The sequence below is a fragment of the Amblyraja radiata genome, chromosome 26, assembly GCF_010909765.2.
Source record: "Amblyraja radiata isolate CabotCenter1 chromosome 26, sAmbRad1.1.pri, whole genome shotgun sequence".
In the NCBI taxonomy this organism is placed as follows: domain Eukaryota; kingdom Metazoa; phylum Chordata; class Chondrichthyes; order Rajiformes; family Rajidae; genus Amblyraja; species Amblyraja radiata.
This window is the reverse complement of record NC_045981.1, coordinates 29,210,771-29,234,389: the sequence shown is the minus strand read 5'-3', so window position 1 is coordinate 29,234,389 and position 23,619 is coordinate 29,210,771. Positions and strand designations below refer to the sequence as shown.

General features: G+C 46.0%; 2 protein-coding genes across 2 annotated transcripts in view; one reads left to right on the top strand and one right to left on the bottom strand.

Annotated features, from left to right (window-relative positions):
* Window positions 1-7,839, bottom strand: part of engase (endo-beta-N-acetylglucosaminidase) — a 51,361-nt gene extending 43,522 nt beyond the window's left edge. Inside the window, exons 1-2 of the mRNA XM_033043982.1 lie at window positions 7,709-7,839; window positions 4,452-4,528 (exon numbers count right to left, since the gene is read on the bottom strand). Of these exons, the coding sequence (XP_032899873.1) occupies window positions 4,452-4,528; window positions 7,709-7,839 (208 nt within the window). The remainder of the gene's footprint in view (window positions 1-4,451; window positions 4,529-7,708) is intronic.
* Window positions 7,840-17,490: 9,651 nt separating this feature from the next.
* On the top strand, window positions 17,491-23,401 carry LOC116988107 (fatty acid-binding protein 1, liver-like). The gene is made up of 4 exons (XM_033044588.1): window positions 17,491-17,557; window positions 20,676-20,848; window positions 21,365-21,457; window positions 23,286-23,401. The coding sequence occupies exons 1-4, from the start codon at window positions 17,491-17,493 to the stop codon at window positions 23,334-23,336; spliced, it is 384 nt and encodes a 127-aa protein (XP_032900479.1). The 3' UTR covers window positions 23,337-23,401.
* Window positions 23,402-23,619: the final 218 nt, after the last annotated feature.

The following is a 23,619-nucleotide window of genomic DNA, read 5'->3' as shown; positions in this document are numbered from 1 at the left end:
AGTCCCAGGTCCGGAAATGGTTACTTAAGATTCTGCTGACGAACACATTTGTCCTATTATGGTAGGGATGATTTTCCCGCCCATTACGGAATGAACCAACAATCTGGTTATTTCGGAACGGAGAGCCATGTTTAGTCATATTTTGCGTAATACCCGACTGATGAGGCAGAAAGGAGGGAATGCATAGAAAGAACAATTCCCCCCCCCCCCCACCCCCAATGCAGCGAGAAGGCATCCATCGCTGATGCCCCAGTCTGATTCCCAAGAAACACAGATAGGCAACTGGTGATTAAGCCGAGATGCAAATAGAACAATCTCTGGTGTTTCATATCATGCTACAATATCAGCAAACACTTTGCGGTCCAACATCCATTCGATGTTTGTCATTGAATTTGCGTGACCTGGTGTCTGCCACTGAATTTGAGGTTACCTGGTAAGTAACTAGCTGATATTCAAATGTTTTTCTGAATACACCATTGTCAAATTGTGTTAGCCGGATTATCACATGATACCGATTTGATTCCACCCATGTAATTAGTATATGTCACCATGGTGGTTTTATCAATCTGTAGTCTAACATGCAGGTGATGCATTTCTGAACAGTATGATTTTAGTCCATAGAACGCACCCAACATTTCCAAGTAGTTTATGACATGTATCTGAAGCAATGATGCTTCTTGTGCATCCCATCTATATCCACAACTAGAGATGGGGTTAGTAACACGCCAACCATGAACACTCGCATCAGTTTGTAGCACCACTGAATGGTTGCTGACAATGATAGGGCTTGAGCAATGCCCAATATTTCCCCTATCATTGTAATTCCGTGATTGCTTAGATTGGTAGCCTCATTGGTCTCTACACATGACCAGTATTGATTTTAAGTGCTTATACCTTTGTCCTTGTAATTATTGGTAATACAAAGGTCAAACAGTGTGGCTGGAAAGGCCACAGTATTGGCAATTACCCTTGCTACCAGTCGATTAGGTGGTTTACTGATGTCAATGAGGTTGTTGGCCTCAGTTAAGTCTGTACCTTCCTTTGATAAGTTACCCACATGTAGACTAAGTCAAAGGTGAACCCCAAGTAGTCCTTAGTGGTGGAAGGTGTTAGCTTAGAATTAATAACGTCTATAATCCTTCCGCATAGGCACCGTATAGTAAGCATATTTTAATGGATGCAATCCATAAAGTAGCCTATGGAATCAATTGTTTGGCAGTAACAAAGGTTTCCAATTTCGAATGAATTTACTGCACAATGTATTCAGGTTTGTCAGACCTGAATGATTGGTAACCACATCTTTTTGTTTTTCGTAAAGATATTGACACGAATTCCAAAGAGTCGTGTTGGGATTTCCCCATGATTCCCTAGCATCTAGCCTCTCCAGTTCAGCATGCGCTTCCAGTTTTTCTTATCGTGAAGGCACGAACGTTCAGTTCGGTACATGCTGAACCGGGAAAATTTGTGCACAAATTCAATTGTATATCCCTGAACACTAGGTAGATAATAAGTGTTAGTAGTTATTGCACTCCATGCCTCCCAAGAAAATGTAATCTACACACCAATTTGTGTTATTTACACTTCCTGTTTTTTGGAAGAGACCAGACCCCCCTACCTCCATGGTGACCAGTGGAAAGTTCGTTTTCTTCCTTGCAGTCGCCGTAGAGGTTGTGGCGTCGGGTTTTGGATTTGGGGTTGCACGTCTTCCACGAAGGCCGGTCTGGGCCCGGCCTAAAAGACCTCTGTCCTGTAGCCCGGCCTTTGAGCTTTCACCAGCTTCTGGGTGTCTTTCTGCTGGTGGGTGCGTGGAGGTGCTGTTGTCGTGTAGGAGATCCTGCCTGTTGCCGCCTTTATGAGCCCCAGGGTGTTGGCCTCCTTATTGAGCTGTTTTACCTGTTTTGACAGGTTGCCCCCAAGTAGTAATATTGGTGGTTTAATCCCTCCAGGTCTGCACAGCTCTGCAAACTTAGGGTTTTAAGCTGGGCGGATGGCGTTCTCCTGAAACTATTAATCTCATACTCCGTTTTTTTTAGATGTACAAACTTGGACTCCTTTTCCAGGAGGTTTCCTTGTTCTTGCACCCCCTGCACACTGGTTGTTTCTTCAGCAAAACCCCTCTTCAGAGCCAGCCCAGAATTGGCTCCCAGTACTCCCCTCTGTCGAGGGAGATGCACTGTGCAGCCCTGATAAGGTGCTGCCATGGGTGTATTATATACCCATTGTGACTAGACTCCATCTCCCAGAGTCTGTCACAGTGGAGCATGTGCTCCATAAGCCGCTCCATTTGGCCCCAGTAACGCTGGTCCACGCGGCATTTCTTTGCAGTTCGACTTGTCAGCCAAGTCGGGCACAGCTGATCCCACTAACGGTGATCTGGTGCCGTCAGCCGCTGCTGGCTGTCCGCAACTCCGCGGTTTCCCCAGCCAGTGCAGCCCTTGTGGACTCTTGTCCATATTTTCCCCCTGTAAGAAACAGACACGGGAAACAAACACGACCGCAGTAATTCCCTTACCTGTCGGTCTTGGTTTTAAAAACTTGCCGCTGCAGGGGAATGCTCCCCCCGCTTGCCGTTTCGACTTGTCAACGGCTGATCTGTGTAGTCTTCCCGCCCAGCCGTGGTGTTGATCTGGCCGGCGCGGGTGCTAAGTCGGGCACAGCTGATCCCACTCATGGTAATACTGGTGCCTTCAGCTGCTGCTGGCTGCCCGCAACTCCGCGGTCCTCCCCAGCCAGCTTTAGATGCAGCCCTTGTGGACTCTATTTTTGTCCAGTTTCCCCCTGTAAAAAACAGCACGGGAAACAAAAAACGACCGCAGAGTAATTCACTTACCTGTCGGTCACTGTTTCAAATTTACCGCTGCGGGGGAACGCTCCACCCCGCCTGTCGTTTCGCAATGCGTGAAGCGATATGACACGCATGCGTCCTGGCGGGTTCTTCACGTAGTCACTCATGTGACTCCGAAGTAAAATTGTTGTTATACTACCTGCCTCAACTACCTCCTCTGGCAGTTCGTTCAATATACCCCCCACCCTCTGGGTGAAAAGGTTGCCCCTCTGGTTCCTATTAAATCTTACCCCTCTCACCTTAAACCTATGTCCTCGTTCTTGATTCCCCTACTCTAGGACCCTATTTATTCCCCTCATGATTTTATACACCTCTATAATACACCTCATCCTCCTGCGCTCCATGGAATAAACTCCTAGCCTGCCAGATCTCTCCCTGTAGCTCAGGCCCTCGAGTCCTGGCAACATCCTTCTTAATCATCTCTGCACTCTTTCCAGCTTAATGGATACTGGGTGCAATTGGTCATTTCAGAATACATTCATATATCATTCAGGAGACCCATTTATTCTAAATAATTTGTAGCATCTTTATTATTCGAAAAATAAAATCAGTAAACCTCACCACAGGATCACTCATTAAATGTTAGAATTGCTAGCTTCCTTACAGATAACTCCTGTTTCGAGATCAAGATGGGAGTCAAAAATCTTCAGCTGTAAGGCAGGGGCACAGATGGAGAGAGACAGAAATAAATAATTTCTGCTGCAGATTTTCCATTTCAGCCACTAATTTCGTCTCTCCCATTCCTGCCACACCTCTCAACAAAACATATAGAAACGCCACTTTGAAGTTCTCCTCACTCCTACGGGTCTTCTATAAGACCCTCCCTCACTGCTCCCCCTCGGTGATTCCTACTGCAGCTGTATCCACCTATCACTTGTCGGGCTTTGCCCCTTCCCCCACCTCGCTTCCAGCTTTCCCCCCCGCCCACCTCAATCAGTCTGAGGACGGGTCAAGACCCGAAACATTGGCTATGCATATCCTACAGAGTTTCGATCGGGACTCTTCTTCCGAAAGATTAAAACAGGGTCAAAGTTAGAAACTAACTCTTCATGTAAACAAGGGCGTGCAGATATAGAATAAAAATGACGGGACTGAAAAAGGTTCCAGACCCAAAACGTCACCTAGCAATTTTCTCCAGAACTGACCCACTGAGTTACTCCAGCACTTTATGTCCTTACTTTTATATATACAGACACTTGTAACTGTATCACTTGTAAGTTACCTTAATAAAGTTATTACCTATACCTTAAACATTTGAATTATTACAGTAACATTACAGCAGTATAAAATAACTAATGCAACAGGCAGGAAACAGTTTCCTTCACTCCAGGCAATGTTCAAAATAAGCATTGTCCCCAAGGAGGTTTATATGCTCAAAGCAGGTAGCAAATGCAAACCTGTTGAAAATGTTTTGGTTACTCCCTTCCCCCTCCCACCCCCACCTCCCCCCTCCTCCTCCTCCCCCTCCCCCCTCCTCCCCCTCCCCCCTCCCCCTCCTCCCACCCCCACCTCCCACTCTCCCACCTCCGCCTCCTCCTCCTCCTCTCCCACCCCCCTCGGTCTCATCAGACACTCCACTGGGTCTGCTGGGGTTCCAGTCACTCACTGGGCAGCAGAGATGTTTCATACTGAATCACGGTCTCCACTTGATGTTCCATAGTGCAGCACTGACCACTGACATCCCTGCAAAACAGACATCCGAGCAGGACAAATTACAACAGGATCATCTCCCACAATATACCAAAAGCTGTGGATCATTACACATGGCAAAGCCGTCAACAAGGATTCATTTACTGATGTTGCATAGGAGTATATAATCAGTAAAATTAAACCACATGGCGGGGGGAACCAAAGCTTCCAGCTTTCTTCCCTCCCCCCCACAATCAGTCCAAGAAGGGTCCCGAACATCACCTATCCATGTTCTCCAGAGATGCTGCCTAAACCTGCTGAGTTACTCCAGCACTTTATGTCCTTCATTGTTAACCAGCATCTGCAGTACCTTGTTTCTGCCAAATAAACCTAGATGTCACATTTCACTCAACTTCCTTATTTATGTGACAAGTTTATGTCTCCTTTTATCTCCATTTCCCTTTGTCCACACATTTACCAACCAAACCCTCCACCTCACCTGTATCCACCTATCACTTGCTAAACTTTGTCCTGCCCGCACCTCTTCCAGCTTTCTCCCCTCCTATTCCATCAGCCTGAAGAAGGATCCCGATTCAAAACATGGCCATTCATGTTCTTTAAAGATGCTGCCTTACCAGCTGAGTTACTTCAGCACTTTGTGCTCTGTTATATTGCTCAATGCACAAGTGTATGGAGAAAAACAAACTCAGAGAGAACTCAAGATGTTATAGAAATTTTATATGTAGTAAATTTTGACCAAGATATTTCCATTCTAAGAAGAATCACCCTTCAAGCGTTTCCATGAACAGCATCAAACAAACTTCATGATTATTCTCGTATATTCAAAATCTAATCTGTATAGATACCTTAAGGTGCAATTTCTGACAGCATCAGGACTGCAATAAGATGTACATGAAATTAAAACACGTTACCTATTAGTAAAGGGTGACAAGGTTTCTGATTCAGTTTACATTCTCTGCTGCAGTAGCTGATCCTAATTAGACTGGCACTAAGGACACTATGGCTGATGGGGAGGTGAATAAATATCATGTACTCCAACCGAAAGAAACAAAAACAGAATATTCCACCTCTTTACAAAGGGGCTCATGGTTGGCGTAATATACTGGGGCCCACTATTTATAAAACACTGGGACAAGTACATGGATAGGAAAGGTCTAAGATAAGCAGATGGGACGAGAGTTGGTGGGGCATTTCAGTCAGTGTGTCAAGTTGGGCTAAAAGGCCTGTTTCTGTGCTGTGCAGGTCTGTGGCTCTATATTGCTATTTTCCACAGATTTCATATTATATTAAAACACTTTTAAGTATATTTAGATAGTAGAAGCCATCATGTGGAGTTTCAAAATAAACTACCTGCTTTAATTCACGTACTGACAAAGGACCTATGTTTTGGCTGGCACAGCAGTTGCGTAGCTGCCTTCCAGCACCAGACCCAGTTTCAATCCTAACTGCGGGTGCTGTCTGTACGGAGTTTGTACGTTCTCCCCATGACCGTGTGGGATTTCTCTGGCAGCTCCAGTTTCCTCCCACACTCCAAAGACGTACAAGTTTGTAGACTAATTGTCTTCTGTAAATTGTCCCTAGGGTGCAGGAGATTGAACAAGTGTACAGGTGATCGATGGTCAGTGTGGACTCATCGGGCCGAAGGGCCGGTTTCCATTCTGTAACTCTAAACTATCGTGAACATTTCAGCCACTTGAGATGCACCGCTTGAAGTTCAGGTTAGCTGCCGACTACCAGAGGTACACAAAAATGCTGGGGAAACTCAGCGGGTGCAGCCGCATCTATGGAGCGAAGGAAATAGGCAACGTTTCGGCCCGAAACGTTGCCTATTTCCTTCGCTCCATAGATGCTGCTGCACCCGCTGAGTTTCTCCAGCATTTTTGCGTACCTTCGATTTTCCAGCATCTGCAGTTCCTTCTTAAACACAGACTACCAGAGGTACATAAGCAAAACATCATCACCATCAGAAATTATTTGCAAATACCCCCATAACGATGTGCACCTCCACTAATCACAAACTTTGATCACCTGCTTCTGTCAGTACGCTAGTTTTTACAGGAGACGCAAGGAACTGCAGATGCCGGTTAACAAAGAAATTCACATAGTGCTGGAGTAACTCAGACAGCATCTCTGCGGTGCATGGATCGGTGGTGTGAGAAAAATGGAAGAGATGTGGGATAGGACAAAGTCTGGCAAGTAAAGTGTGAGATAAGTAGATAGAGGACACTTGCCAGTCTTTGTCCCAACCCAACCTTCCTTCCGGCTTTCTCCCACCCCCTCAATCAGTCTGAGGAAGAGTCCTGACCTGAAAATGTCACCATCCAACAGGCCTGGTGAAAAAGTGTGTCAGAAGCAGATGTTAACCCGGTGAGAACGATACCCAGTCTCATCACCTCCATCCCTCCTGCCCCTGCAGTACCATCCATCATCACGCACCCCTTCCCCACCTTTCCTTCCACTCCCACACCACCCTCCCCTACACACCCCCCTCCCCTACACACCCCCCTCCCCTACACACCACCCCTACACACCCCCCTCCCCTACACACCACCCCTACACACCCCCCTCCCCTACACACCACCCCTACACACCCCCCTCCCCTACACACCACCCCTGCACACCACCCTCCCCTACACACCCCCCTCCCCTACACACCACCCCTGCACACCACCCTCCCCTACACACCACCCTCCCCTACACACCACCCTCCCCTACACACCCCCCTCCCCTACACACCACCCTCCCTCCCCACACCACCCCTGCACACCACCCTCCCCTACACACCCTCCCCTACACACCACCCTCCCCTACACCCCTCCCCTACACACCCTCCCCTACACACCCTCCACTCCCCTACACACCACCCTCCCCTACACCCCCTCCCCTACACCCCCCTCCCCTACACACCCCCCTCCCCTACACACCACCCTCCCCTACACCCCCTCCCCTACACACCCTCCCCTACACACCACCCCTACACACCACCCCTACACACCCCCCTCCACCCCATCACCAACTCTATCCCTCCACAACTGAACCACCAGCCCCTCCTCAAACCTCCCCCCATCCCTCCCCCCATCCCTCCACACCGCTCAACTATCCCCTCTCCCCCTCCCCACCTTTATCTCCCCCTCACCCTCTCCACTCCCTCCCTCCCTGTCCCCCGCTCCTCAGGGTGGCGCCGCTGCCCGGCCCGGTTCCCCGCTCACTCACCCGCTGGCCCTCGGCCTCTTGCCGCCGCCGCCGCCGCCGCCCTCCTCCCCCCCGGCCCCGGTCTCCTCCTCCACCACCTCCACCGCCCTGCGGGCCCCGACACCGGCCCCGGCCCCGCGCTCCATGTCCATGTCCCCGCCTGGGTTCCGGGTTCACAGCGCCGACGGCGGGGACTCGCGGAACTGCAGCGGCGACTCCACACATAGAGATACATGCATCATGCACACACACACACACACACACACACACCCACACACACACACACACACACACACATACACACACACACACACACACACACACACACACACACACACACACACACACACACACACACACACACACACATATATATATGTGGTACACAAAAATGCTGGAGAAACTCAGCGGGTGCAGCAGCATCTATGGAGCGAAGGAGATAGGCAACGTTTCGGGCCGAAACCCTCAACTATGGAGCAAAGGAAATAGGCAACGTTTCGGGCCGAAACCCAAAGGGTTTCGGCCCGAATTGTTGCCTATTTCCTTCGCTCCATAGATGCTGCTGCACCCGCTGAGTTTCTCCAGCATTTTTAAGTCCTTCAATTTTCCAGCATCTGCAGTTCCTTCTTGAACATATATATATATATGTGTGTGTGAGTGAGTGTATATGTGTGTGTGTGTATATATATATACATACACAGATATACACACACACATAGTGCTGGAGTAAAACACACATGTACACAGTGCTGGGGTAAAGCACACACACACACACACACACACAAAGTGCTCCAGTAACACACACACAGTACTAGAGTAACTCACACACACATACATAGTGCTGGAGTAAAACACGTAACTCTCACACACACACAATACTGGAGTAACACACACAGTACTAGAGTAACTCACACACAGTACTAGAGTAACTCACACACACACATACATAGTGCTGGAGTAAAACACGTAACTCTCACACACACATACAATACTGGAGTAACACACACAGTACTAGAGTAACTCGCACACGGTACTAGAGTAACACACACACACAGTACGAGAGTAACACACACATAGTGCTAGAGTAACACACACTCAGTACAAGAGGAACTCACACACACAGTACTAGAGTAGCACACACACAGTACTAGAGTAACTCACACACACATACATAGTGCTGGAGTAAAACACGTAACTCTCACACACACATACAATACTGGAATAACACACACAGTACTAGAGTAACTCACACGCAGTACTAGAGTAACACACACACACAGTACTAGAGTAACACACACATAGTACTAGAGTAACACACACTCAGTACAAGAGGGACTCTCACACACAGTACTAGAGTAACACACACACAGTACTAGAGTAACACACACACAGTACTAGAGTAACACACGCACACACACACAGTACTAGAGTAACTCACACACAGTACTAGAGTAACACACACACACACACACACACAGTGCTAGAGTAATACACACACAGTACTAGATAACACACACACACACACACACACACAGTACTAGAGTAACTCACGCACAGTACTAGAGTAACACACACACAGCACTAGAGTAACACACACACACAGTACTAGAGTAACACACACACACACACAGTACTAGAGTAACTCACACACAGTACTAGAGTAACACACACACAGTACTAGAGTAACACACACACAGTACTAGAGTAACTCACGCAAAAGTGCTGGGGTACTCAGGTGTTGAGTATTCACATCTCCCTCCTCTTCTCTCCGTGTCTGTCACCCCTTTTGTCTCCTTTCCACCTCCAGCCTTTAACGGAGGTTGGGTTTTGCTCCAGATAACAGCACCTGTAGCCTCCGATGCTTTCATCTGCTGAAGATACATCAGTCTACACGTGCCAACTTGCAATGGAAACTTAATTCCCACTTTTTTCCAAACTCCGGGGCTGGCTGTTTCCGTCCCAGCATATCCAGGAATGAAATAGAAAGGTTCAGCACAGGTTGGGAATTTGTAGCTTAGACCTTCAAGCCAATGCAGTGATCTGGTGGCGACAGTGGAAGGTGAAGTCGACGGCTTTGAAGGCTTGGGAAACGGGACACAGCGGGAACAGCTGGAGTAATTCAGCAGTAACTCAGGCAGCATCTCTGGTGGAAAATGATGGGTCATCATTTTTCTCCAAAGATGCTGCCTGACCTGCTGAGTTACTTCACCACTTTGTGTCTATAATAAAATGTACTTGTTCTGTCCGGTAAACAACATGTGTTGGAAATATACTGCAGGACAGTCAACGTCTGCAGATAACTTATGGCTTATTTCAAGTGAGGCACATACACTTGGCTTCATTCTTCTGCAATTTGCTCAAAATAGCAGAGATAACTCCTTTTGTTATTTCCCACAGTTAATGCCCCTGTCCCACTTAGGAAACCTGAACGGAAACCTCTGGAGGCTTTGCGCCCCACCCAAGGTTTCCGTGCGGTTCCCGGAGGTTCCCAGAGGTTTTTGTCAGTCTCCCTACCTGCTTCCACTACCTGCAACCTCCGGCAACCACCTGCAACCTCCGGGAACCGCACGGAAACCTTGGGTGGGGCGCAAAGTCTCCAGAGGTTTCCGTTCAGGTTTCCTAAGTGGGACAGGGGCAACTACTGTCCTGAAACATGGTGCCTGTCACAACTGTAGAAACCCAGTTCACGTGAACATTTCCTTGTACTTTATAGAGATAATTTATTGGTTCACCACACGTTGACAAGTTACTTTATCAATCAGACCTTTGGATTATTTTATAATGCAGCAGATTTGATTCAAGATATAATAATTCACTCCTTGTATAAAGATAACATGTTTGGAAATGTTGGTATGATACTGAACTAAATCCAATATGCTGAAGTATAATTCTATTTGGTCAATAAAACAACACTCATAATTCACCCACTCTTACTAAATAATCACCACACCAGTGTATGAAAATATATATCATGCAAGAGAATGTTTTGGAGAAATTAAACATTTAAATAAATTGAGGTAACTTCTACATTTTTGATTAAGGTTTCAATAACGTAAAGAATATTATTTATTATCCTAATTCTTTCCTCTTTACCATGCATGAAGATAGCTAGTAGATCCACTGCCTCATTGCGTCAGAGGCCAGGGTTTGATCCTGACCTCGGGTGGGATCTACATTTTCCTTCATCTCCATTCCCTTTGCCCTGTTTTCACATTTTCACACTTCCTTATCTATCTATCTCCCTCCCCCTTGACGTCTGTCTGAAGAAGGGTCTCGACCTGAAAGGTCACCCATTCCATCTCTCCAAAGATGCTGCCTGTCCCGCTGAGTTACTCCAGCATTTTGTGTCTACCTTCAGGTTTGTAGGTTAATTGGCCTCTGTAAATTGCCTCCTTAGTGTGTAGGGAGTGGATGAGAAAGTGGGATAACATAGAACTGGCAGGGCCTGCCTTAAGCTGATTGGACCGATTGCTCCCAATTGGGCCGCGCGAGTAAGGGGGCCCCGCGCCAAAGTAATCTACTCTCGGCTCGGGTAGATCTACCCTGGGTGGAGGGGGGAGAGAGGGGCGGAGAGACAGTAGAGGGGTGGAGGGGGAACAAAGGGGTAGACGGGGAGGAGGGTGTGAGGGGGAATGGAGAAGGGGGAGAGGGGGATGTGGGTCGTTCGCTCACGGCAGCGCTCCTGCCATTCCAGTCGCCGTGCTTCACACACACAGCCCCGGCTCCACCCCTCTCTGTCCCCAGGGAGACGCGGTGAACAATACAGGGAGGGCCGGGCCGGGGGTTGGAGCAACGTTTACAAACCTCGGCCTCAGCTCACACCCATCTGCCCTCAGCCCGGCATCCACTCCCGCCGACGGCCCTCTCCTTCCCTTCTCTCCTTCCCTTCTTCCCTCCCTTCCTTCTCTCCTTCCCTCCCTCCATATAACCATATAACCATATAACAAATACAGCATGGAAACAGGCCATCACGGCCCTTCTAGTCTGTGCCGAACACTTATTCTCCCCTAGTCCCATCTACCTGTACCTATCCAATTTATTTTTAAATGATAAAATCGAACCTGCCTCCACCACTTCCACTGGAAGCTCATTCCACACAGCTACCACTCTCTGAGTAAAGAAGTTCCCCCTCATGTTACCCCTAAACTTCTGTCCCTTAATTCTCAAATCATGTCCTCTTGTTTGAATCTTCCCTACTCTCAATGGAAAAAGCTTATCCACGTCAACTCTGTCTATCCCTCTCATCATTTTAAAGACCTCTATCAAGTCCCCCCTTAACCTTCTGCGCTCCAAAGAATAAAGCCCTAACTTGTTCAACCTTTCTCTGTAACTTAGTTGCTGAAACCCAGGCAACATTCTAGTAAACCTCCTCTGTACTCTCTCTATTTTGTTGACATCTTTCCTATAATTTGGCGAACAAAATTGTACACCATCCTCCAGAATTGGCCTCACCAATGCCTTGTACAATTTTAACATTACATCACAACTTCTATACTCAATGCTCTGATTTATAAAGGCCAGCACACCAAAAGCTTTCTTTACCACCCTATCTACATGAGATTCCACCTTCAGGGAACTATGCACAGTTATTCTTAGATTCCTCTGTTCAACTGCATTCCTCAATTCGTTACTATTTACCATGTACATCCTATTTTGATTTGTCCTGCCAAGATGTAGCACCTCACACTTATCAGCATTAAACTCCATCTGCCATCTTTCAGCCCACTCTTCCAAATGGCCTAAATCTCTCTGTAGACTTTGAAAATCTACTTCATTATCCACAACACCACCTATCTTAGTATCATCTGCATACTTACTAATCCAAGTATTACTCCTTCCTCTCTCTTTTCCCTTCTCTCATTCGCTCCATCCCTTCTTTCTCTCCTTCCCGCCCTCGTTTCTCTACTACCCTCCCTCCCTTCTCTCCTTCCCTCCCACACACAAGTAGCGCACAGACAACTAACACACACACAAATAACACACACACACACAAAACTAAGTTAGGATGGGGCAGAAGCCCAAAGGGTAGGATGGGGCTGAAGCCCAAAATATAATGCCTGGACTGGTTTTTCACCAATGGTTATTGGTTTTCCAGGATCTATTTAATTAAATTACTCTTTTTTTTTCATTTCACCGTCACTAAAACAAGTGGTATTGTAACTACGTACATTTTAGAGGTGATCTACACATTTTGTTTGTTACTTGTAGGCTTACATGTATGCAATTTTATATTAAAATGTAGCCTAGATCTGTTTGGTCCATTAAGTCGCAGGCACTTTTTAAGCGCACATTTTGATTACTTTCCATTCTACCCTAGAGATATAAGGTCCATAATAGACTTTATTTATATTTCTATGAATCTACAGACCTTGGCTGGGAACTTGGGGCTCACCAAAATTGTTCCCAATTGGGCCCCGCACCTCCTAAGGCCGGCCCTGAGAACTGGTGTGAATGTATGGTCGATGGTCGGTGTGGGCTCGGTGGGCTGAAGGACCTGTTTCCATGCTCTGCCATTTCAATAAAAAATCAGGATGAAAAGATTCTTGTTCAACGTGAACCGTAGGGCAGAGATTTAGGAGGCAACAGGGAACTATGTTACTTCTCGTAAATCTGTCACTTTAATGGTGTTTATAACATATTTTGTTGAAGAGGTTATAACATGTGGCATGACATTTATATCATCCCTTTCCCACAAATGCCAAGTTTTTGGAATAATTAAATGCAAACGAATATATGGAGAAGAAGCCAACTTTTGATTGATTTCAGTCCTCAATCTGGAAACCTTTAGCTCCCAGTTTTGCTGATCATAACACGGCAAATATTTTAATGCATTCACAACCCCAAACCAGCCAGTAATAAGTAGCAAACATTGTAACTGAAACACCCAAAGCAGAACCCAATCGAATGGACAACTTAGAGCTGGACGAAGTTGCTACCTCACAGCGCCAGAGACCCGGGTTTGATCCTGACCACGGGCGCTGTCCGTATTGGAGTTTGTACCTTCTCCCCATGACCACGTGGGTTTACTCCGGGTGCTCCAGTCTCCTCCCACACTTCAAAGATGTACAGATTTGTAGTTTAATTGTGTCGGAAGGAACTGCAGATGCTGGTTTAAACCGAAGATAGACACAAAAAGCTGGAGTAACTCAGCAGGACGGGCAGCATCTCTGGAGAGAAGGAATGGGTAACGTTTCAGATCTGTAGAAGATTCTCTACCCGGAACGTCACCCATTCCTTCTCTCCACAGATGCTGCCTGACCTGCTGAGTTACTCCAGCTTTTTGTGTCTATCTTCTGCAGTTTAATTGGCTTTGGTAAAGATTGTAAATTGTCTATAGGGTGCAGGATAATGCGAATGTACGGAGCGATTGCTGGTCGGCGCGGATGGGTGGGCCTGTTTCTGCACCGTATCTCTAAGCTAAACTAAACTAAAAGCTCAAACAAGTTTAAACTGCAAGGAGCAACCATGAGAGGCACTAATGTGAAATGGAACCCAGCACGTAACAGGTCCCTCCGCTGCTCTGACCAGATGAGGGGCTGGTTAGCCAAATGTCTGTTGTTTTCCTTGTTTGTGATTTTGGACCGTACTCCAGCAGCAGCTGTTGGAGAAAACTGACTTCACTCAGAAGGAATCTCAATGTGGGAATCCATCACAGAGTAAAGTGTGAGTTGATGAATATAGCCATCTCAGAATGTTGAGCAAAACACAACCAGGAACCGATTGGGAATGATTTTCTGCACTAGCAACAAAGTCCAATAATTAGACTTTAGGATACAGCGTGGAAACAGGCCCTTTGACCCACCGAGTCTGTGCCAACCATCAATCACCCCATACACTAGCACTATCCTACATACTAGAGACAATTTACAATTTCTACCTAAGCTAATTAACCTACAAATCTGCACGTCATTGGAGTGTGGGAGGAAATCGGAGCACTCAGAGGAAACCCACGTGGTCACAGGGAGACCATACAAACTCAAAAGTCAAAGACAAAGTATCCTTTATTGTCATTCAGACCTTTCGGACTAAAAAAAATGTTGTTGCCTTGCAGTCATACATATAATAAAAATAACAAAAACACACAATAAACACAAATTTAACATCCACCACAGTGAGTTCACCAGGCACCTCCTCACTGTGATAGAAGGCAAAAGTCTTAAAGTCTTTGTCTCTTCCCTCCTTGTTCTCCCTCTGCGTTGAGGAGATCCAGGCCTCCGATGTTGTGACCGCACCGGGTGATAGTAAGTAAGTCCCGAGGCTCAACCGTGCTCCACGAACGGGCCGGTTCAAACTCCGCAGCCCGGGGTGGTCGAAGCTGCCGAAGCTGCCGAAGCTGCCGCCCTCCAGTCCAGCGGACGAAGCTGTTGTTGCGGGAGCTCCAGAAAAACAGGTCACCAACCTGGGACCTGCGAGCTCCCGACGATGTCGTCACTGGGCCCGCGGCCGAGCCTCCGAAGTCGGGTCCGACGCCGGAGCGCCACCACAGCTCCGAAGTCTGGTCCGACGCCGGAACCACGGAACGCCGGAACACCGCCACAGCCCCGAGGCCGCCAGCTTCACCATTAGGCCTCAGCACAGACGGAGATGGAGACGGGGACACGACAAGGACAAGTCGCCTCCCCCCGAAGGAAGAGACTAAAACCATGTTTCTCCCAACCCCTCCCCCACACATACACAACCTAATAAACTAAATTTAACTAACTTTAACTAAAACAGACAAAAGAAAACAACAACAAAAAAGAAAAAACAGACGGACTGCAGGCGAGCCGCAGCTGCCAGGCAGGGCCGCCACTTCCGGTTCAGCATACAGATAGTTGGTGTTTGTAGTGTTCATGATGGTTGTTGGGAAGAAGCTGTTCCTGAACCTGAAGGTCAAAGTTTTCAGACCCCTGTGCCTTCTTCCCAATGGCAGCAGCGGGATGAGAGTGTGGACAGTGAAACAACCTTTTCAAAATTAGACTGTCCTCACAAATGCTTCTCCACCCAGCATCTGCAACATGAGTGCATGCCCACTGTAATCTTACCACAATGTACAATCACAGGAGGGTTTCAAATTCTGTTGCATATCTGTTGGGTTTTTCCATCTAATCGGTGCTGTGAACTGACCTCAGGTGCAGTCTGTGTGGAGTTTGCATGTTATCCCTGTGACCTGGTGGATTTCTTCTAGGTGCTCTGGTTTCTTCCAACATCCCAAAGTCGTGCGGGTTTGTAGGTTAATTGGCCCTCTGTAAATTTCCCCTAGAGTGTAGGGAGTGGATGAGAAAGTGGGATAACATAGAACTAGTGTGAACGGGTGATCAATGGTCAATATGGGCTGAAGGACCTATTTCCATGCTGTTTCTCTAAACTAAACTAGACTAGTTTTGGTTAAGTTTTAGTTTGTTGGGTTGTGTTAGAGGGGGGGGGGGTGAAACATGTTCTCTGTCTTTTCCTTCGGGGGAATGCGACTTTTTTGTGTCGTATCCCCCTTCTCTGCCTCCGTCTGCGCTGAGGCCTAATGGCGGAGCTGGCGGCCTCCAGCCTGCGACTGACCCCGAGGCTCCGGAGGCAGAGCCAGCCAGGACTCACCAACGAGAGGCTGGCCGTCTTCAGGGCTGAGGCAGCGGTGGCCCGACTTGCTGGTGCGGCGTTCTGGCTTTCGGTGGCGGCCTGGAGCTGATGCAGCGGGGCTCGGAGCTGAGACTGCGGGACCCGGAGCTGGGGCAGCGGCCCGGAGCGGAGGCTGCGGGACCCGGAGCTGGGGCGGCGGCCTGGAGCGGAGACTGCGGGACCCGGAGCGGAGCGGGGCGGCGGCCTGGAGCTGGGGCGGCTGCCCGGAGCTGATGCTGTGGCGGGCCGTCTCGGAGCGGAGACGGCGTTCCGGCTTTCGGCGGCGGCGACATCACCACGGAGGTCCGCTGAACTGGAGGGCGGCATCTCCGTCCTGGATCGATCGCCTCAGCGCAGAGGGAGAACAAGGAGGGAAGAGACGGAGACTAAGACTTTGCCTCCATCACAGTGAGGATGTGCTTGGTGAACTCACTGTGGTGGATGTTTAATTTGTGTTTATTGTATGTTTTGTTTATATTGGTTCTGTGTATGACTGCAGGCAACATAATTTCGTTCAGACCGAAAGGTCTAAATGACCATAAAGGAATCTAATCTAATCTAATCTAATCTAATCAGATGGTGACCACAAGAAGGAGGGATAGTCATCTCAGTGAACAAACTAACCAACTTTAACCGACTGTGATACACCGACAGCTAACTTTAGACTTTAGAGAAACAGCACGAAAACAGGCCCTTCAACCCACCATGTCCACCCTGTCCAGCGATCACCCCATACACTAGCACTATCCTACACACTAGGGACAATTTACAATTTTAATGAAGCCAATTAAACTACAAACCTGTACATCTTTGGAGTGTGGGAGGAAACCGGAGCACCAGGAGAAAACCCACGTGGTCACAGGGAGAATGTACAAACTCTGTACAGGCAGCACCCGTAGTCAGGATCGAACCCGGGTCTCTAGTGCTGTAAGGCAGCAACTCTACCGCTGCACCACCGTGCCGCCCTTAAATCTGGCGGAGCATTGAAGTAAATCTTCTTCCCTTCCTCGTAACCAGTTGGAGTGCATGGTACAGAGATAATGAAACTTGAGAAATAATTAATTGGTGATAAGTTGCCGTTAAACATTAAACCTATCTTTTGCAACCATAAAATTTCCCAAGCATTTATTGTCAGGTTTCTAGATCTGGGCAGCACTATAAAGCAGGGTAGAAGGCCATTATACTTCATACCCACTGCAAACGGATCATCCGAGATGTCCTTCTCTGGAAAGTATGAGGTTGAGAGCAGAGAGAATTTTGAACCATTCATGAAAGCCATCGGTAAGTTGAACCAAGCAGGATTTGATCGCAACCAACTTTATTTTCTGAATCAAAAGCTGCTGTTTGATCCAAAAATGAGCAGGGAGATAATTATCAATTGGAGGATATTGTTACTAAGTATCATTCAAGACATAATCTGAAGGCACAAGGAACTGCAGTTGCTGGGATCTTGAGTAAAACACAGAATGCTGGAGTAATTCAGCAGGTCAGGCAGCATCAGTGGAGGGAAATGAACAGACGACTTTTTGGTAGGGACCCTTCTTTTGACAGATGGAATGAAGGGGTGGGGTGGGGGAAGCTGGAGAAGAGAGGTGGGTGTAGGCAGCTGGGTGGAGATAGTGACAAAGGCTAGAGGTGAAACGGAGACAAAAAGGTGTCAGAAAGAGAAGAGGAGAGATGTGTAAATCTGGAGGGAGGGATGTGGGTGGAAGGGGACAGGAGGGAGGGGAAAGGGAAATATGGGATGAGTGTATGGATGAGAGGAAAGGATCAGGGTGACTTGTACGGTGGAAGAAATGTGTGCGTCCCGGGGTGGGTGGAGGCCAGGGGAAGCGAGAAGGGCAGGGCAGACTTAGTTTAGTTTAGAGATACAGTGTAGAAACAGGCCCTTCGGCCCACCAAGTCCACGCCAGTCAGCAATCGCCCGTGTACGAGTTCTATCCTACATGCTATGGACACTTTACAGCGGCCAATTAACCTACAAACCTGCACGTCTTTGGGATGTGGGATGAAACCAGAGCAACTGGAGAAAACCCACGTGGTCACAGGGAGAACATACAAACTCCGTGCAGACAGCATCTGTAGTCAGGATCGTACCCGGGTCTCTGATGCTATAAGGCAGCAGCTCCACCACTGTGCCACTGTGCCGGTATTGTCTGAGACTGGAGAAGTCACCTCGGGCTAGGGGTGGGAACTGCATATTCCTGTTGGGGCCAATGCAACATTTCAACTTCATCATAGAGTCATACAGCACGGAATCAGGCCCTTCAGCCCAACTCATCCATTATGACCATGATGCCCCATCCAAGTACCTGTAGTCCCATTTGACCGTGTTTGGCCCACATCCCTCTAAACCTTTCTTTAATGTCTTTAATGGTGTTATTGTACCTGGCTCAACCATTTGTTCCATACACTTGTTGGAAGTGTATGCATACACTGCATACCATGCAGCTTGTTCCATACACCCACCCAAAGTGTGTGAAAAAGTTGCCCCTAAGGTTCCTGTTAAATCTTTCCCCTCTCATCTTAAACGTATGTCCACTGATTCTTGTTTCCCCTACTCCACGTAAAATACTCTGTGCATTCACCCTATCTACTCATGATTTTCACCTAAAATCAAAATAAATAATTCATCCATGCCATATTAATTAGGATTACATTTTGCCTTCTTAAATATCAATGCATGGGATCTGAAATTTCTGCTCCTTATCTGTGACCAGGGAACTCATCTGTATTGTGTAAAAATCGATTTGCTAATGTTAAGTATTTACAGGGACAAGCTGCATGCAATTGTAGGTTGCATTTTGAAAGCAGGCTATAAACTAATTGTTTAATCCAATCTTGTTTTAAATTAAAAGCTAAATTGTCTTTCATAAAAAATAAATTTGCTTTGCAGGTACTTCAAAATGTTTGCATCCAACATTACTAATTATTTTATTGGACCCACCGTTGAAGCAAAGATTACCACCATATTGTTAAAACAGCTGAAGACGAAATATCAAATTAAAACTGCTATTGCCTTTGTCTCACTCATACACATCTTATCCTCTGAGTAATCAGGGAGTTTCTTAGACCTCAAGAAACAAATATGCTGGTTTTATTTCACATATTTGTACCTGCTAATTTAAAGTGCAAGTGAGTGGCATATCTTCTATCTGTTTGCCTGGGATAAAGCAGACCTCGTTAACAGAAATGTTGCTTGGAGAAGTAAGAGTTACTCATTCAGTGCAACAACTGGCACAGTGGCGCAGCAGTAGAGCCACTGCCTGACAGCGCCAGAGACCCAGGTTCGATCCTGACCACAGGCACTGTCTGTGTGGAGTTTGCACGTTCTCCCTGTGACTGCATGAGTTTCCTCCAGGTAATCAGTTTCCTCCCACATCTCAAAGATGTCCGGGTTTGTCGGTTAATCGGCATCTGTGAATTGCCCCTGGTGTGTAGGGAGTGGATGAGAAAGTGGGATAACATAGAACTAGTGTGAACGGGAGATCGATGGTCAGCGTGGACTCGGTGGGCTGAAGCTGTTTCCACATTGTATCCCCGAACTCACTACATCTCTAAACGACCCCGTTCAGATAGATAAACGCATGAAGCGTCCGATCCGAAACGTAACCTATCCATGTTCTTCAGAGATACCGCCCGGCCTACTTTGTGTCTATCTATGTATGACTATCTGTTGGGCACCAATTTTACTCCAGCACCACTGTGCTGCCAATTTAGACTGTTTTCTGGAACATGTATTTGTATAGAACAGTATTTCATTTGTCTGTTGGGTTAATAAGGCATACTTCCTTCAAGCAAGATATATTCACTGTCTGAAAAAGGGGCCAACCCAAAACGTCACCTATCCGTGGTCTCCAGAGATGCTGCTTGACCCGCTGAGTTACTCCAGCACTTTGTGTCTTATTTTGTAAACCAGCATCTGCAGTTCTTTCTGTCTATATATTTACTTCTTATTTACATAAAATGTTGTACCTTTGTAACTTTCTACCCTCTCTTTTTCCCTCTTTCTATAAAAAATAAAAACACTAGAAGCAGAAGTAATTGATAATGGAAAATTTTAATAATGTATGATTGATGTATATGAAAAGTTTTTTTACTATAATATGTAACTACATTTTATAATATGTCTACTTCTAATAAATAAATAAATAAATAAATAAAAGATTTTAAAAAATAAAAAATGTTGTACCCTTTATCCTTTATCTACACACTGTGGACGGTTTGATTGTAATCATGTAGAGTCTTTTCTTTAACTGGGTCACATGCAAGCAAAGGTTTTTCACGTGACACTAATAAAATAAACTATCTAATTACCGCTGAATCCGATGATTCCGCTATAAAAATGACAAAAGGTTGGATGGAAATTCAGAAATTTTCCCCTTTTTGTTTTCCTTAGAAATGTCAAACGAACTGATTCAAAGATACAAAGACACGAAGGGCATCACAGAGATTGTTCAGAACGGAAACGACTTTGACGTCACCATCACAACTGGAGACAATGTCATTCACAACAAATTTACCATTGGGCAGGAAGCTGAGTTTGGAACACTCGCAGGGACTAAGATTAAGGTACGGATCCCAGATTATAAATTATTTACATCGTTTACATAAAGGCACAAAGGTAAAAGGAATACGGGCCAAACACGGACAGGTGGGACTAGTGTAGATGGGGCATCTTTGACGCCATGGGCTAATTGGGCTGTTTCCATGCTCTATGACTCTATCTGTCAATATCACCACTGTCCCAATATAACAGAGACTATGTAACACGCACACACTTCCTCTAGATGCCCGACACAAGCAAATACGGTCATAAGGAATAGGAGTAGAATTAGGCCATTCGGCCCATCGTCTACTCCGCCATTCAATCATGGCTGATCTATCTCTCCCATCTAACCCTATTCTTCTGCCTTTGTCCCATAACCTCTGACACCTGTACTAATCAAGAATGACCCGTTCCCATCAGCTCAGATGCCTTTTAGCTACCCAAATGTTAAGGAATCCTAAATGTTATGTATCCATCAATTCAAATGCCTTATGGATATCTAATTGCACTTGTTAAATTCTAATATTGTTCTGCTTTAGTCTGTAGCAAATTTGGATGGTGCAAACAAGGTTGTTATCAAATTAAATTCAGTAACGGCGGTCACTGAACTGAATGAAGACAAACTAATTGATGTAAGTGCTTCCTATTCCTTCTCACAACAACTTATATGGTTGCTACTCCTGTGTCCATGTAAAGATTTCAAACACCAACTCAGTAGGTGTTCAGCTCTCATTGTCTTGTGTAAATTAGTGTTTATTTCTGCGTGATTTTAATTCATGCATTCATACAGTGCTTTGTTTGTAGATGAGAAGAGTATAGAAGTTGGGAGGTCATGTTGCAGTCATATAAGAGTTGGTGAGGCCACATTTAGAGCATCGTGGTCAGTTTTGGACACCATGCTATAGGAAAGATGTTGCCAAGCTGGAAACGGGCAGAGAAGATTTATGGGGACGTTGCCAGGACTCGAAGGTCTGAGCTATAGGGAGAGGTTGAGCATATGAAGACTTTATTCCTTGGAGTGCAGGAGGATGAGGGGTGACCTTATTGAGATGTACAAAATCATGAGGGGATTAGATTGGGTAAACACAGAGTCTCTTGCCCAGAGTGTGGGAATTGAGAACCAGAGGAGATAGGTTTAAGGTGAGGGGGAAAAGATTTAATATGAACCTGAGGGGTAACTTTTTTACACAAAGGGTGGTGGGTATATGGAACGAGCTTCCGGAGGAGATAGTTGAGGCAGGTACTCTCACAATATTTAAGAAACATTTAGACAGGTAGAATAGGTTAGAGGGATGGGGCCTAACCAGTGTATTTTATTTGATTGTTTATTTTTTATTTCCCCTCAAGTCCTTGAATACAAATTATTCAGTGAAAGGACAACTCGCTGATCATGCCTGGCGGGAAAGAGTTATGGGCCTGTTCCATAAACAGTTAAACTAAAGTCTGCTAAAAACATGCAAGGACCTTAAAGAGTGATTTTGTTTTTAAAGTAATCTCCTGAAATTAATTCCCAACCCCACCCACAATCAGTCTGATTTTCCATATTCTCCAGAGATGCTGCTTGACCCACTGATTTAATCCAGCGCTTTGCGTCCTTTCCTGAATTAATTTGTTGTTGCTGGTGTCAATGGTAAAATAGTGACGTTGATACCACAGCATTCGATATATCGGCTCACACAATACTGTTGGCAGCAACGGTACATCAAATATTTACTTCCCAGCTGCTGCGATGACCACCTGTGAGAACAGTTGCTGTTTAAGGAGACAAGCGACTGCAGATGTTGGGCCCTTGAGCTGTTTAAGCTGTCTGACCGCCTAATTGAATTAAGATTTTTTTTTTTACTTTTGTAATCTTTTCCAATAAAACTGATCAATTCAAGAGTGCAAAAATTAAGATTCTAAAATTTTGCAAAACCAATTTTTCACTTTTTATAGATCACACCACGCTGTGCTGGGGTGTACCATCACTAACAAAGCACTGACTTCAAATATGATTAGAATGCTTTGTATTAGAAATTAAGCCAAAGGCTCGAGGAAAGATGAGAAAAAAGTTTTTTACAATAATGATGTCGCTTTCCAAGGCACCTACAGAAGATCTAAGTAATCTCCTGTGCTTTGGCTAACAATAAATGGGAAAGTCATGGGTCTGTTTCCATGCTGTACTGTTCTATGATTGTAAAGGTGGGTGTTAGGAAAATCATTCTCTTTGGGCGAGGGGGGAAACCAGTGCTTGTTAAAGCTGGAGAAAGTAGAAAGTGTGAAATGGGACAAGCCCAGTATGCCTAATTGGTTGGCATGGAGAAAGTGGGCTGAAGGGCCTGTTTCTGCACTGTACAGCTCAATTACTCTTTGTAATACATTTATTATTCAGATTTGAACCTGCATTTTTTTTTGATAAAGAACAATGTTTAAAAAGATATGAATTTAGAAAATCTTCGGTAATCTTTCTTGTTCTTCCAGGTTCTCACGTTTGGAGACATCACCTACAAGAGAATCAGTAAAAGAATGTAACGAGGCTTCTCTTGAACTGAACGTTTGCCAAGTCTGAGTAATTTCAAATAATAAACAACAAATTAGACAAAAAATCATTTCTCGTTGTCTTTTGTGGAAATTAGGGATATGTTGAGTTTATTGCAGTGATAATTTGCATAATTAGCTGACCACAGCAGATCAACCCTATATCTGTAATGTGTGCACTCATAATGATTACAACTTTATAATTCATGAAGTTATAATATGCAGAGAGTTGTGGATGTATCCGAGTCCATCACACAGACCAGCGTCCCCACCTCCC

Coding starts and splice junctions, on each gene's coding strand:
- LOC116988107 (XM_033044588.1), top strand. CDS start 17,491: ATGTCCTTCTCTGGAAAGTATGAGGTTGAGAGCAGAGAGAATTTTGAA. Junction 17,558..20,675: donor ACCATTCATGAAAGCCATCG/GTAAGTTGAACC, acceptor TGTTTTCCTTAG/AAATGTCAAACGAACTGATT. Junction 21,458..23,285: donor ATGAAGACAAACTAATTGAT/GTAAGTGCTTCC, acceptor TTGTTCTTCCAG/GTTCTCACGTTTGGAGACAT.